Here is a 16,820-nt window from a genome sequence, read left to right as displayed (position 1 = left end):
GGCACCTGTCAGCCACCCACCTAGTGGGGGTAAGGAACGTGGTGGCAGATTCCCTGTCCAGGGCTACTCTGTTGGAGACGGAGTGGTCCCTGGACGGGGAATCCTTCAAATGGATTTGCCGCCAGGTTCCGGGTCTCCAAGTGGATCTGTTCGTGACGGAGAGCAACTTCAAGCTCCCCTGTTATGTGGCCCCGAACCTGGACCCTCAGGCGTACGCCACGGACGCAATGACAGTAGATTGGAACAATTGGGAGAAAATTTATCTGTTCCCTCCAATAAATTTACTGCTGAAAGTATTACACAAACTCAGGACATTCAAAGGTCAAACAGCCCTAGTAGCCCCTATTGGCCGAAGAGCAATTGGTTCCCTCTTCTTCAGGAACTGGGGTTGCGGAGTCTTCGATTCCCAAGCCCATACTGACCCAGACAGTACAAACCAAGACTGTGTCAGCTTCCTCAAGAATTCAGAATGCCCTAGTTTTATGGACTTTATAAAATTCGCAGCCCAAAAGGAGCAAACATTGACCCTGTTAACACTCTGTTTCTAGAATCAGATAAAAGAGATTCTACTCTTAGACAGTATGACTCAGCAGTCAAAAAATTAGCCTCCTTCCTGAAAGCATCTGAAGCCAAAATCATGACGACTAATTTAGGAGTTTCCTTCTTTAGGTCACTGTTTGAGAAAGGCCTTGCTCCGGCCACTATTACCACAGCCAAGTCAGCCCTGAAGAAAGTATTTCTGTACGGCTTTAAAATTGACCTTACAGATTCCTATTTTTCATCTATCCCCAGAGCATGCGCTCATCTGAGACCCGTATCACGCCCACATTCGGTTACGTGGTTTCTCAATGACGTCCTTAAGTTAGCATCAGAGATGAACAACTTTCAATGCTCTTATCAGGATCTGTTAAGGAAGACTTTATTTCTGATTAGCTTGGCTTCAGGTGCCAGAATCTCAGAGCTATCGGCTCTCACTAGAGGTGATGATTTTGTGAACTTCCTCCCGTCCGGAGAGGTCCTCCTTTCCCTGACCCTAGATTCTTAGCCAAAAAATGAAGACCCACAAGACAGATGGTCTCCTTGGAAGGTGGTGCCCCTTCCACAAGACCAGTCTTTATGTCCAGTGTATACACTTAAATCTTACCTTTTAAGAACTCCACAGAGTAAGTCGGGTCCTCTTTTTATCAGGGAGAAAGGTGGTACTCTTTCACTGAATGCTATAAGACAACAGATTTTGTATTTTATTAAACAGGCCAACCCAGATTCAGTTCCTAAGGTTCATGATATTCGAGCAGTTGCTACTTCCATTAATTACTTTCATAATATGGACTTCTTAGAACTCTCTAAATACATGGGTTGGAAATCACCTCTAGTGTTTAAACGCCACTATTTAAAATCGCTCAAGCCCTGAAATTTTCTACAATAGCTGTGGGAAGTGTCATCTCCCACCTTAACTAATCATATCCTTATCCTCCCCTTTCCCCCCCCCGCCTGCCTCATTTGCTTCTCTGCTTATCCTCCTGGTTGATCATGCCTCACTGCCTTGCTCCTCATATTGATGTATCTTGTCTCTGTTGAGTGGAAACTGTAATCTGACATGTTATGATTGTGTTTTCTTGTGGGGTACTGGGCGGTTTTTATTTTGCTCCATGTACCCCAGATATGTGTATATGTACTGTATATATTATTTCCCATTTGGTTTTGTCTCTTACGTGTTTAGCTTTAAGTTTACATGTGTAGCTTTAAGATTGTATATGCCATTTAACCTATGCAAATTTCATATGTCATTATGCTTTAGTAGTATTAAGTATTTTTGGGGCCTCTTCCCCGCCATGCTGGGGACTTCCCCACTTTTTCGTAATATTAAGCTTTTGATGTGCCTTAGGTTTAGTGTTCTTGCTACATGTAAGAGATTCCCTGATTAAAACCATTTTCGTAATTTATGTTTTTTTCTTCAGATTACCTTGTTTCCTCGTAGTTTGCAGCCTTGGCATGATTCTCTATCACTATTTCACCGGCTGACACGGGACTGGACTCAGAAAAGGGATTTTGACAAAGGAAAATCTATTTCTGAGGAAGGTCCCGTGTCACCCGTGACCCTCCCTGACTCACCTATTGCTCCCCTACTTGCACATGCCAAGTCTGGGGTTAGTGCTAGCCTGGAATGAGGTAGGTGGCGCTGGTTTAGCCGAGCTGGCGGGTGTTTGGGTGTAGGGGCTGTAACGGCTCACCGCTCTCTTCTGGGGGTTTTGATAGGGAGAAATCTTTCGAGTAAGACTCCGTGGTAGTGATCTTTCACTCACCCTTCGTTATACTGACATCTTCCCTGGAGAAGACGCTCGATCTGGGGGTAGTAACCCCAGCTTTCCTGAAAGCTCTTTTTTCTCTGGTATATCTAGCATTTTATACCTAGAAATTCGTGCTACAATGGAATTTCACCGGGTGACACGGGACCTTCCTCAGAAATAGATTTTTCCTTTGTCAAAATCCCTTTACTCTTCCACTGCACAACATTAATCCAGTCCTCAGGAGACAAATTTCCCATAAAACTAAATCAAGTAGCAACCACTCTAACATGAAAAATATTTACCTTCAATAAAGGTAATAGATCTGGATCAGTTTCTCAAGCGCTAGCCGATCAAATATTAAACAAACAAAGACACTGCATTCTCTGACAAGGGGTACAGTATTCAGTCTTCTGACACCAAAAAATAAATGGTTAACTTGCTCCTTACAAGCTGTAACCTAACTGAATAAATCCTAATGCCCTAACAATGCAAAGAGTACCTCCCCTTCATTCCCCACTAAAGAGGTAAAATTTGGAAATCTTACCACTCTCAGTAACAGCATAGTCTTAACATTAAATGTTAGCTCCGAATGGAGGCAAAAAAGATAAAATGGCATCCACTTTGCAAAAGCTTATTTTATGGGAGAGTGCTTGCAACTCACTTACTCTTTTACCAGTCACCGGTGCTATCAAATGGAGTGTTTCATAGTCAAGTAATTCACTGGAGTTAATTTCAAAGGCTCAAAAGGATCTGCAGATAAAATATTTAAAACTACTTTTAAACTTAATGAGAGACTGGTGTTGAGTAATAAGGGCTCAATCTCAAGTTATCTCAACACCTCTTTAAGGCCTGGATCATCAGAAAGATCCAACTGCACATAATGCAACACAGTGAAAAAACATGAATCTATACCCTCTAACAGCAAACACCGAAAGTCTCTTACTATATCTAAGAATGCCAAAAAAATTTATGATGATATCTACAGAGGTACGGGTGCTGGAACTCCCTCTAAAGCGGCACCCTCTGATATAAGGCCAAGGCTGTCTCTCCTCTTGATTTAAGGATGGATTCCTGAAATACCCTAGAAAACCCTCTCGTTCAGAGGGAGCAGTAAACTGGCAGTTTCTTGTTCAACAACGCTGTGATTAAGTCCATTTGGACCGCCCACAGCAACTGGCAGACCTACGCATGTAAAGACCACCCCATAGGCAAAACCTGACCTTCCCTGCTCAATGCTATGTTCCATGATTCTGCCCAAAGAAGCAATCTTTCCACTATTAGGAACACTGTCTCTGACCCCGTGCTGCCCTGATTCCTGTATTGTATGAAAATAGTACTATGATCTTGTTCTGACCAAGTGTCCACATTGTAGATTCTTTCATATAGCCAAGAGTTTGAGGTTGTTTATATGCAACTCTTTTTCTTCTGATGACCACATTCCAGACATCTCTATGTCACCCAGACACTCTCCCAAACCTCTCATAGATGTGTCTGAAAACAAGGTGAGGTTTGGGTTCACCACTCTTGGGGATAAACCTGCTAGCAGAGGCGTCATTTCAGATTTTTGATGGGGGAGGAGGGGGCAAAGGCAGTTTGGCGAGTGAAGCGAGCCTAATCACCTGGGGGTTTTTGATTTTGAGCTATTTTATGTGCTTTTTGAAGTACATAAAATAGATAGATAGATAGATAGATAGAAAGATATAACAATGTGATGACATTTGAATTTCGGTAGGAATAATGGAAAACCAGCTGCTGTTACTTCTTGGGGCTTGGTGGGGTGAGGGGGAGAGTTGAGGCTGGGGGGGGGGTTATCTTGAGTCTTGGGAGGGCAGTTGCCCCCCCAGCCCCCCCTAAATGATGCCCCTGCCTGCTAGAGGTCTTTGGGGCTCTTTCCACCTCACCAACATCTCTCGAAGTCTTAATGGAACTGAGACTAACTGAACTTGCTACTTCCTGAGGCTTGCTAGTTTGACAAATCCTCAAGTGATGCCATGAGTCCCAGCAGAGAAAGCCACTGCCTTGCAGGAAGCTTCCTTAAGGGCTGAAATTCTTCAAGAAGAGATAAGAAACTGTCTGTTCATCTCTCCAATGGAAAAGCCTGGAAGCCATGATAGAGGATGGACTGAGTGGAAGTCAGGGAAGACTTCTGAAAATTGATCACAAAGCCCAGTGACTGAGCTAGTTGAAGCAACAGATCATTGGCTTTCTGAATCCTGTTGAAAGAGTTGGCCAACTTACCCTGTCATCTAAGCAGAGAAGAATTCTTGCTCCTAAAAGGTGGCACCATGCCCCTAAGGGTGCCAAAATCCTTGTGAATACTTGAGGTGCTGTACACAGGCCAAAACAAAGTGCCTTGAACAAGTATACTTCCCTGTGAATACAAATTGAAGGAACTTATGCAACTGAGGATTTATTGGAATGTTGAAATATGTACAGTACCTTGCATGTCCACTCATTCTTCTGGACAGCCACTAGAACTGTAATGAATGACTCTGTTGGGAATGGGGACAGAGGAATGAAGCCAAGTTGGTTATAAATTCCAATGAATTTACAGACACCTGTTCTGTTGCATTCTTTTCTAATAACAAAGATACAGCCTCTTTCTGAAGAACAAGATAATTCCCCTACTGGTGACAATATGAAAGGCAACAAAGATATTTGTCCTTCAGTACCTTGTGAGGTTTAGTACTTTTGATGGGACAATTGTTTGCCGATTGTTCCCTTGGTGGGTTGTTGCCTCCTTACTTTTTTGTTTTCTTTGCTCTCTGTACCTCTGTAGGAGTTGTCGTCTGTCTCGGTGTCTTCGAGATCGTCAGTCAGGTTTGGGATAGCAGCGAGTCAGGTTCTTGACAGCATAGCTGCTTGTTCGAGTATTTTTGAACTGCAGGTATTCGCTACCTGTGGCCCTCTGCAGTTGGAGGATGACATTGATGGCTGAACCGTGTCCATCAGTGGAGCAGTGTTGTTCCTGTTTGACAGCAGTCTTGCTGTTGCCTTGACTCTGCCAATCATCTGTCTGTTTTGGAGATGTTCCTGTTGGCCGTCATGGGGCGGTTGTTGTCTATGATCATACGGCAGTGCTCAAGGATGTTCATCCTCTTCGACCTTTGATGGGGTCTCGACATCTGTGTTGATTGTCTGTCGTGATGTTGTACTGCATGAGGTTGATTTGTTAAAATGCAATTATTCTTCAGATGCTGTTATATTATTGTTATTTAATACTCATAATTTGGTGTTTATTTATGCTGCTTAATTGTGTTATGAAGTTTGTTATATCAATACTTATTTTATTCTTTGGAGCTTTTTGTGCATTTATTGTTTATGCTGTCTGATGTTTTGTTTATGATGTAGCTGAAGTGTTGTTAACTTCAATTTAAATGTTTACTGTCTGCTCATTTACTTTGATGGTGTTTGAAGTAACCTTGATTGATTTTGCTGCATCTGTGTTATTTAACTGACTCGTTTTATGGCTGTTTCATTGATTTTTGTAATGTGGTTATTTTGATTTTTGCTCCAAACCTGACTCACTTGTAAATATGTAAATATCAATTATAATAAATTAGTTTAAGGTAACTTTATCATTTTGTTCAGCTCCTTCCTCCTTTGTCTGCCTCAATTTCTGCCAGTCATTCCAGTCCCGTACTTTTTTTTGTATTTAAGAACCTGCTGAACCGACTGAATTTCATTACAACCTCCATCACCCAAGAATCTGCCCTTGAGTCTCTCTGAACATGCAAAAAGACCTACAGTTGGCCTCCAACTGGAAACTGGGGGCTGAAAAGTTAATTTCTTTTTAGTAAAGCGAGTAGCTTTACTCGTACCAAATCCTGATGTGGATTCACAAAAGGCCTTAGCAGTTGAAGAAGTGTCATGTGAGGAGAGGAGACAACATTTAACTGAAGGTCTCAGTGGAAAAGGAGCTGAGTTTAAGAGATTGTTTAAGAAATTCTTTATTTTCCTGTAGCAAAATATCCTTCCTTATTACCTTGGCTTTTCTTTCCATGGAAAACATCCAAAAGAACAAAGGCAGAATTACAATACCATAAAATCAGCCAAAAGCCAAAACATCAAAATACAGAAAACTTCCAAAACCTCCCAATGCTACAGCAAGAAGAATTCTAACAAGTGCTAAAACATTCAAACCACAACTGGTGAAGAACAGGTGATCTATACAGTCATCTGGGTCAGCCAAGCTATCTTCTTTTATTTGAATGCCAACTTGCTTGCTGGCAAGATATACTATCTTTACCAGTGGGTAAGATTCGTCCCAAATAATACTTTTCCCTTCATAATTTCCTTATTAAAATTTGCTGATACCAATTAAACACTGGTTTCAAGTTTTGATTGAGATTAAATTTATAGTTTCTATAATTTTGTGCATTTATAGTTTTTATAATTTTGTCATCTATGAAAGGGCGAATAGCTAAAATCCGCAAATACTTAAAACCCTTCTAAAAACACTTAGAACTGCCTATTTTGATGGTTCAAAAAAAAAAAAAAAAAAAAAAAAACTAAAAATGCTTATACAGGTATTATCCTACTTACGATGGGGTTAGGTTCCAAAAAACCCATCGTTTGTTGGAAAAAATGTATCTCGAATATAGCCTAGCCTACAGTAGGGTATTCAGTCCATGTATACATATATGGTAACCTAGCCTACACTATAAAGTATACTCTATACATACACGGTACAGTAATTATTAATATCAGTAATTCTGGAGGTTCATGCAGTGACTTATGATAATACAATACAAAGAGAAATTGAATAACAAACTTAGCCTACACTATGGTATATCGTATACATATACAGCAGCCTAGCCTACATTATACTGTACTCTATATTCACATTTTAATATTGTATTATACAAACATCAGCATAATGAATATGCATCTTTTCTATGAATCTTTTAAAATGTTATGCTTTCCTTCACTGTATCCAATAATATTGTACATATTTTTATACTGCTTTTGTATTATCAATTGCAATCATAGTGATCAATGTTTTGGTTTGGCAATCAATTACGCAGTAAGTTTCCTTTCCCATATTTAACTCAGTCCAGAGCATTGACAAAGTTCAGAGCACTTTTCTTGCTTCTAGTTAGCATAAATAAATCTCTAGATACTCTACTTATATGGGGCAAGGTTATTTTTGTCATACAAAGTGTTTTTAAGTCGAAATATAACTTAAATATGTCTCGTTGTGAAATTAGTTTAGCTATTTTTTTCGTTAATAGATGACGTTGGCCGTCTGGGGCCATGTTTGTTTTGTGTAAAAAAAAATCATGATTCCGTTCGCTATATTCACTTGATTTCATCATAATACAAGTTTTATGTATTTATCGTTTATCGGTGTAAAAATAGCAGTACTGCGTTCTTTCATGACCACTAGTTTTGATTAAAATACTTTCTCTCCAATTTTGATTATGGTCAAGTTTCATCCATGTTGCCGATGCATGATAATTCATAGTCATTAGCAGCTTGAACACTGTTTTCTCAGTTTCCGCTACAACTTAAAGCTTAACTTTAGCAGTATATTTCCATGCCGATCTTTTATGGCAAATAAGTGTGTAATGTAAAAATATATCAGTCCTATTCTACTTAACATCATTTGTAACAAAACTACGGTAATTGTTTACTACTGTACAATGGTTGAAATACAAGTAAAATGGCTCTTATCCAATTCAGTTATAAGCAAAACAACAGTTTCTCGTTCGGCTGATTACGGCTGTATGCATTTACGCAAGAGTATAACATTACTAACAATACTTTTATCATTCTCTTTTATTTTTTTTTTAACTAGAAGATGTGATAGAGATGGAGGAAAAGAAATTTCGTAGTCTATTGTAATTTGGTGTCTCTCTCTGCCTGCGCCTGCATGAAATTTTAAAATATTTCATATTGTTATACTGGTCTTAATTGCTTACCCCATCGCAAAATCAAATTATCGTAAGGCGAAATATCGTAACTCGAGCACTACCTGGGTATCTGAGTATTTTAATAGTTTTATCACAAAATGTGTATTTAGTCATGAAAATTATATGAAAGTATAGTAATCAGTGAATATTTCTCAGTGAAAAATACCACGAATGGGTGAATTTTCTGCAAATAATGTATATACATGTTCCATAGAGAAATCCACGAATAAGTGAACCCATGAATCATAAGAATGCGACTATGGGTGTTTACAGTATTATCCAATTTATGGCTGATTCTGTGTTCATGATGAATCACTTCTGATAATTCTTCAGACCACCATGAAACTGTCTTTTGGCTGTTACTGGGCAAATATTTTGGGATATACTTGTCTGCAGCATTGTTAATGATTTTTGTGAAGTAATTACTGTGTCTTTTCATTATGGTCTCTTAATAGATTATAAGATGTAATTTGTCTAATGATTACAGTGTATTTTTCCCAGTTTACTTTATTTGTATTAGTGTTAGATGGAATTACCTAACCTGCCTTGTAAATAATTTATTATTATTGGATAATGATCACTAAATTACAAATCATCAGACATGCCACTCAAATGAGTTTACTATGGGAATCAAGCATAGAGAAATGTCAACTGATGACTTGACACTATGGGTGTTAGAAAAGTAAGTGTCTACCATTTTTGTTGAAGCAACATACGTTGTTACTATCAAATGATTTTCTATTTCTCTGCTAAATCTGTCAGTTTGAATCCCTCAGGGGCTTTTGTACAATGAAGCCACCAAGTAGTACTTTTGGTTGTGGTAGTAATTATATTAATTTTGTATCTAATATACTATAATTCAAGTGCTGATGTTACACATATTACCTTAGGTTACATGGTTATAGCCATGAACATGAAAAGTTATGGTAGAATACTAAAATGACAGACCGAATTATTATTCTGTCATATATTATCATCAACATAAGCTGCAGTTTGAAGTTCACCATCAGTTTTCACCAAGTGACTGGCTAACTGGTAATTTTTAGTGTTTGTCATACTGTTTAATGTGGTTGGATCCATCATCATGATCACCCATAACACCACATGATGCAAAAGGCCTCAGTGAAATTCTGCCACTCACACCTTTCCTGTGCTTATCCTCAATAAATTTCCACTCGGTTCCAGCCTGTTCCCCATCCCCCCTGCCAAACCCTTGGACCTTTCAACTCTCCCAGTGTCCAAAGAAACCCAGCTGACACTAATACCTGTTATTCTCCGAGGGGTTGTGCAAAGGGCAGCCAATGAGATACTAATGAAAGGGAGATGGAGATCATCTCCCTTTCATCACTATCTCATGTACAAATAGAATTGCTGTAATTTACCTTAAGGCACAATTTCCAACTCTACCCTGCCCTCTGACTCCTAATATTCCCAAAGCTTTATTTTCAAATTGACAAAATCTTTCAGATATAGCTTTGTTGGCATACCATGATTCGTGTACATTTATCAACAGAGACCATGTAATTGATCTGTATGCTGCACAATCTCACTTTAATAGACAATTTGAATTTACCTGATTCCAAATTCTTACTTAGTCTGCCTACTGCCTGAGTAATTTTTTAAGACTTTCACTAAATTCCAACTCTGCCTTGGAGTTAGGATTAAAGTTATCTGATGATAGAATTTGGTTTTGTTTTCATTACTTCCCTGATACTATGTTAAAATTCTCTTCACTCATATATTTGGGATGTCAAAGTTTTTGTAGAATCACATAAGCCTACCTGCCTAACTGATTTTCAATTCATGCAGCAAAATGAATTAGTGGCTGCTGTTTATAGGTTACACATGATCTTCAAAATTTCTTATGAAATTGCTAATGGGATCTTGTGGCTAAAACACAAGTTTCAGATCTATGGTACTACCCTGCTGAAAATCTGCTCTCCAAATTTATTTGCTTCTCACCCATGCAGCTGAATGACCTTATGTAAAAAAAGAAAAAAAAAAAAATTTCTTTGTAATGCCGAGCACAATAGGCCAATGAAGGGTGAACACTTCATCTAATGATAATAGATAGAATAAGAAATATAACTTATCTCCATAATGGACATGGGAAAGATGTACACCTTACCTCCAAAGCACATTGTATACAGGATCCAGACAGACAGTTTGACCAGCGAAGCATATCTGATCTAAAGTTGAAAAGCTTCTGCACTGACCATCAGAGCGACTTATCACCAGGCACTTCCAACCTTCCTCTTCTCCTTTACTTCCAACAGGTAACAGGACTATATGAGGATAATGAAGTAGTTATTTGTAGATTATTATTACTTATAAATTTAGGTAATTAACTGAAGAAATAATACTTAATTCACAGAAAGCATTAAGGATATAGTAAATATAATACAACATGAAACACATGTTAAAATGGTAAAAATATTAATTTATACCATATTCACCACAAAGTCAAGTGCTAATGGCAAAATTGTTCAAAAGATGAGAGAGAGAAGGGAGAGAGAACTGAAAATCAATGTGAGTACTGTACAATAATGCTTATTGTAACTACATAAGAAAAAAAGGACATATAAGAAAGAGCCTATACTGATGTTGAAGATGTCTGGGGATGACTGCAATATACTGTATAAACAAAATAAGGCATTTCCAATGTCTGAAATGTATTATAGGAAATGGGAAAAGAGAGGGAAGAGGCTCACCATGCAGTACATGAATGACAGTTAAGGCTATTTTTTCCAACAGAAATGCTGGCTTCTATACAATATTTCTCTTGACTGTTTAAGATGGAAAGTAATATACCTGCATAAGCAAGAACTAATAATAATAATAATAATAATAATAATAATAATAATAATAATAATAATAATAATAATAATAATAGATCCAAAAATCACATACTTAAATTATACAAAAGTATTTACTTTTGATATGTCATTACTTGTTCAGTGCATGCACACACAACTACCAGTACAGTATTCAATATCAAAAGTTTACTGGAAGTACCTATAAACCTCATCAGACATTTAAACAAATACAATAAAAGCTTCTCAAGTCTATAAGTACAGGACACAAACTGCTCCATTTACCTATATTTGGCATGCATTCTAGCACTCCCCCAATGTCAAAGCCCATTAAAATTATGTACAATTAGTCTAGTACTTTCTAGGCTCCCTCTTCTTCCTCCTATATATTATTTTCACCAAGCTATCATCCTCCAGTCTTTCTACTTGACCAAAACATTTCAATACATTGATCAGTTCTTTCAAATATGCTAAGCTTTTTACAACTTTTACTTATCTACACATTTCCTCACACTTTCAATTTTCACTACAAATATGCTAAGGAAACAATTCATCTTAACTTCAACCTTTTTCTTTTATTCATGTTCCACATCCACACTTCACCTCCATAAACCAGAGTTGGGTCAACAAGCCTTCCATACAATCCAACTTTTTGTTTCTAAAGAAACTTAAAGTCTTTTTCCAAATCTCTTGAACACATCCTGCTACTTTCTCTGTTTCACCTATTCTAACTCATGCCCTCTTTCATTCAGCCATCATGTATTACATTTACTCCCAAAGACCTAAATACATCAAGCACATAGCTGCTTCCATCATCCTTATTACTGAGATTCATTTACCTGGTTCCCATTTACATTCATAGCCTTCTTGATCGTTTTAATTTGAACTTTCTTCTCTTGCAAACATTTTCAAACTCTATCATTAGTTTCTAAAGTATCTCTTCACTCTCTCCAATCAGTACTGCATTGCCTGCAAACAATGGCCATCCTGTCCCCATTCACTAACCATCTTCTTACCCCACAATTTTGCACATACATTTAACATTCAGCCACTGATTTCTTGCATCACTCCACCCATAAAGATATTAAACAACCACCAAGACAAAAACATTTATGGATATACAATATACAACTTTTACACCAGAGCAGTCAATCTGCCTTTTACATATTTCCACATACCCTTTCCTTTAATTATAAAAAATTTCAATCACAGTCAATCTGCCTTTTACATATTTTCACATACCCTTTGCTTTAATTATAAAAAATTTCAATCATTCTCAACAAATCATCTTCCACAACATACATCCTCCACACTGCATCGAAATCTAGGTCTGTGAATGACACACAAGCCTTTTTCCCATCACTTTCAAACTTCCCACATAATGTTGATCCTCACCTTTATCTATCTCAATTCCTAAATCCAAACTGCTATCATACACGGCCCCTTTCTCAACTAAACTGAATTTGTTCTGTCTTAATCAGTGTGCCTGTCATCTGGTATAATTGTAGTTGCTTCATGCCTACTCTTAAAGTTCTAATAATCTCCTTAATCACCTTATGATCATACAGTGGAACCATCACTCCCCTCACGAATCCTTCAAAACCTTGAACACCATCACACTTGACAACTTGCTTCCACAAACAATTCAAATACCTTCCCAATCTTCTGCACACACCCTGCAAACTTTCTTACTTCAACTGTACTGTTAACTTACCATTTCTCACATCCTATCAACATGCATCATATTTAATCCTAAGGAGATGTGCAGATCAACTGATTCCATTTTTCCACCATCCATACTAACATTCACTGCTACATCTTCCTATTCTATTTAACCTTACTCATGCTCACATTTACTCTCAACTTTCTCCTCTTGCAAACTTTTGCTATACGATACACAAACAGCAATGTGTCATTCAAAAACATCAACCATTCCAATCCATTCATGACTTTTTTTATCCTAAAACCTTGCACATATAACTACTGTCCTTTCCCTGACTTCTTACTTTATTTCATCCATAAAAACATTGAACAGCTGCCTAACACCAATCCAACCACTTTACTGTCCACATATTCTAACAAATGCTTAATATCGTCACAAAAAATGTTAGAGTTTCTTAATAACTTATCTTCTGCCTCTATCAATTCTACAGAACAATTATTCCTTTCATCCATTCATCCAGAACCTTTCCCTCATCCAGGCAAAACTTGCTAAACATGGTCAGCCACTAAACCACAATCACCAACATACCACAGCATCTCACCTGTAACCCTATCATCTCCAAATGTTCCCCTTCCTCATCCTCTGAACTGCCTACTTACATTCTCGACAGTCACATCCATAAAAACTCAACCGTACACTCTCACTATGTTCTTTTTATTCAGCTCCTCTTTTCTTCTATCCTTCACATTCCACAAATCCTCAAAATACTTGCTCCATCAAAAAAGTACCTCATTTAGTTCTGACAACATTTCAAAATTTGCATCTTTTATCCAAGATCTATTCATTCATTCTCTTTCTGCATTTACTTCACAGTTAACCAGCTTTTCACTCTTCCTACTTAAAAAGTTTTTGTTCACTTCCTTCTACTTTTACTATTTGATCTTTTCCCTCTAACAGTTTCTTAATTACCCTATCCATTCTTTTTATAACTGAACATGATTCTCTTCTCTATCATGCAATGCACAAGAATTACTCTCTTCTTTCCTTCACTAAACCTTTTATGTCTCATTCCACTACTTACTGTTTTATAGTTTCCATGACTGCATTACAGAATTTTACAAACTCCTTCCACCTTTGTCTTTGGAGTCCTAGCCTATTCTCATCTGTTTTCTTCTTACATGGTCTTCTCTCCTTCTTGTCAGACACTCTTGTTTTTATAGCCTTTATACATCTACATTTTCACCCTTTCCTCTCCCACTTATATCTACCTCAACTTCTGCTTCAAGCAAATAAATCAGATAAACACACACCCACTCATCTTTTAATCAACACATGTATCAATTTGCACTTCCATCTACCCTGTACTAACACATAAGCTAGCAAACTCCAACCTTCACCATTTTCTCCCTCCTAAGTATATTTATAATTGTCTTCTTAGAAACCAAGTATTTCCAAAAATCAAGCCTCTTTTCAAACAAATTTTCATGAGGAACTCTCCAATCTCATTTGCTCTGTGAACTTCCCAACTACCAGCAACATCTCCTTTGTCATCTATCTTTACGTTAAACTCACCTAGCACAACCATCAAACACAGCCAAGCATTCAGATTCTACAGAAAAAAATTCTTTGTGCTCTCATTCTTCACTATTCCTGGACCATACAAAGTCACTGTTACAAATATTACTCATGCTACACTCAGTCTAACCCACACAATCCTTTAACTAACACAGCTGGTCTCTCTTAGCCATCCATAGATTCTTCATGACACTACAAGCGCTACGTCTTATCAAACTCTACATCTTTCTGCTACCCCTGATATAATCACTATTTGGCTTTCCTGTTCACATTTTCAACTGATCCCTGATCACTTTTTCCTGCCAAGATCAACTAGATTTGCTGAATAGCAGCAACAATGTGCAGTAAATGTGTGCTCCCGTAGAACTTCTCAGTTCCAGAGGTCCTTTATTCCTCGCACCTTGGGACTGTGGAACAGTCTCCCTGAGGATATTGCGCAACTTCAAAAGTTCAAGAAGAAGAAGAAGAAGAAGAAGAAGAAGATGAAGAAGAAGAAGAAGAACTCCATATTCACACTCTCGAATAACTATGCATCTACATACACAAACAACTCTAGATACAAAGTCATCGGCAAGCACACTGACTGATCTAAATTGACACTGCATTTAAATACACAGAATTGTGAAGCTAGTTGCATCTAAATACACACAAACTGTGAAGCAGATCTTATTTTGCACAAGGAGAATACTGTACAATATAAGTTATATGCATATAATTTCCAAAACAATGATTTAACTTAAACTATATTTATTTATTTTTTTTACAAAATAAGGCAGCAGCAGACTCAGCCAATGATTGCCTGCCATATTAAGAGGAGAAGCAAATTAGTCATAACAGAACGTAGCTGAGATAGAGTCCTAGCCTAAGCCCAGGCACAGTGTAAGTTCAATAGGCGATTAAGAATGAATGAATGACAAAAGAGAATTTAGACCTAACTTTGATGTTTTCCTTCCTAGTTTTGGGAAGATATTTTGAGCACTGCCCTTCAACATCCAAATTGTATGATTTTCGGTGACCTAGGCTAAGTTACAGGGTAATGAAAACAACATGTGGGTTTTTGGAGTTCTGTAAAAGCAAAGAATTTATGGTTTCTTTGCTCAGTTTCAATGGATAACTCCAAACTTATTCAGAGTTTTCTGCAGACCGGGGTTATCTCGGAAATGGCCAAAAATAGTGAAAAACTTTAGTAAACAAGGGAGGGGAAAACCTGACTCCTTCCAAGTCAGGGCAGATGCCCTACATTACTTTAGGTTAGGGTCTCGACTAACTAAGATGGTCTAGGCTTTGGAGCCTAACAGCATAGCCTTGGCTACTCTAGATTCACTAAGTACTGTTAAAGATGAAGTGTAGTTAAGATTAGGTCAAGTTTTTTTTTGGCACACCTTACTCAAACACATACTACTTACACTCCCTTAGTCTGCAGTCACTCCACAGTTTTTGCCAGGGACTTCAAACTCTAATATATTGAAGTGTAGTTAAGATTAGGTTAAGTTTGTTTGGCAAATCTTACTCAAACACTTCCTTATAATCTCCCAGTCTGCAGTCCCTCCATAGTTTCTGCCAGGGACTTCAAACTCTAATATATTGAAGTGTAGTTAACCCTTAAATGCCGAGCCTCTATTTACAAAAGCATCTGTCATATGCCGGCGCAGTTTGAGAGTTAGCGACGAAGCGGAAAGAAAGTTTTTTTCAAAAAATCACAGCACGCTTAGTGTTTAAGATTAAAAGTTCATTTTTGGCTCCTTTTTTCCTCATTGCCTGAAGTTTAGTATGCAACCATCAGAAATGAAAAAAATATCATTATCATATAGAAATATTGGAATATATGACAGTGAGAAAAAAAATTTCATATATAATTGTATACAAATCGCGCTGTGAGCAAAACGGTTAAAGATAATGAGTTTTTTTTTTTTTTTGTATTGTACACTAAATTGCAATGATTTTGGTATATAACAAATTGTAAAATGATCAAGGCAACACAGAAAAATATTAACACAAAATGATGCATGAATTCGTAATGCGCGGACTTAAAAAAAGTTTTTTCAAAAATTCACCATAAATTGAAATATTGTGCTAGAGATTTCTCGTTTGTTGCAAAATTAAGGTAAATGATTGAATATTACTAGAATGTAAGTTTTAGCTTACAATTGCATTTTTCAACCATTTCGGTCAAGTCAAAGTTGACCGAAGGTTGAAATTTTGGCACTTACCGTGATTTATATGAAAAAATGTCAAAACTGATAAAAGCTACAACCATGAGTTATTTTTTGGTGTATTGTACATGAAATTGTGCACATTTTGATGTATAACACTTTATGTAACGCCTAGTAGAAAACGGTGCAAAAATTACGACAAGGTGACTAAAGAAATTCCAAGATTTTCAGCCGAGTTAGCGCGCGTGGAGGTAAGGAAAAAGTTTTTTTTAAATTCACCATAAATCAAAATGTTGTGCTAGAGACTTCCCGTTTGTTGCAAAATGAAGATAAATGATTGAATGTTACTCAAATGTAAGAGTTTTAGCTTACAATTGCGTTTTCGACCATTTCGGTCGAGTCAAAGTAGACCG

General features: G+C 37.4%; 1 protein-coding gene across 1 annotated transcript in view; it reads right to left on the bottom strand.

Moving 5' to 3' along the window:
* hiw (highwire) overlaps positions 1–16,820 on the bottom strand; it is a 1,788,684-nt gene that overhangs the window by 1,124,916 nt on the left and 646,948 nt on the right. Inside the window, 1 exon segment of the mRNA XM_067112237.1 lies at positions 10,332–10,488. Within this exon segment, the coding sequence (XP_066968338.1) occupies positions 10,332–10,488 (157 nt within the window).

Source organism: Macrobrachium rosenbergii, chromosome 2 (genome assembly GCF_040412425.1).
Source record: "Macrobrachium rosenbergii isolate ZJJX-2024 chromosome 2, ASM4041242v1, whole genome shotgun sequence".
NCBI classification, from domain to species: Eukaryota; Metazoa; Arthropoda; class Malacostraca; order Decapoda; family Palaemonidae; genus Macrobrachium; species Macrobrachium rosenbergii.
The sequence above is the reverse complement of the archived record's forward strand: the minus strand, read 5'-3'. Positions and strand labels throughout refer to the sequence as shown.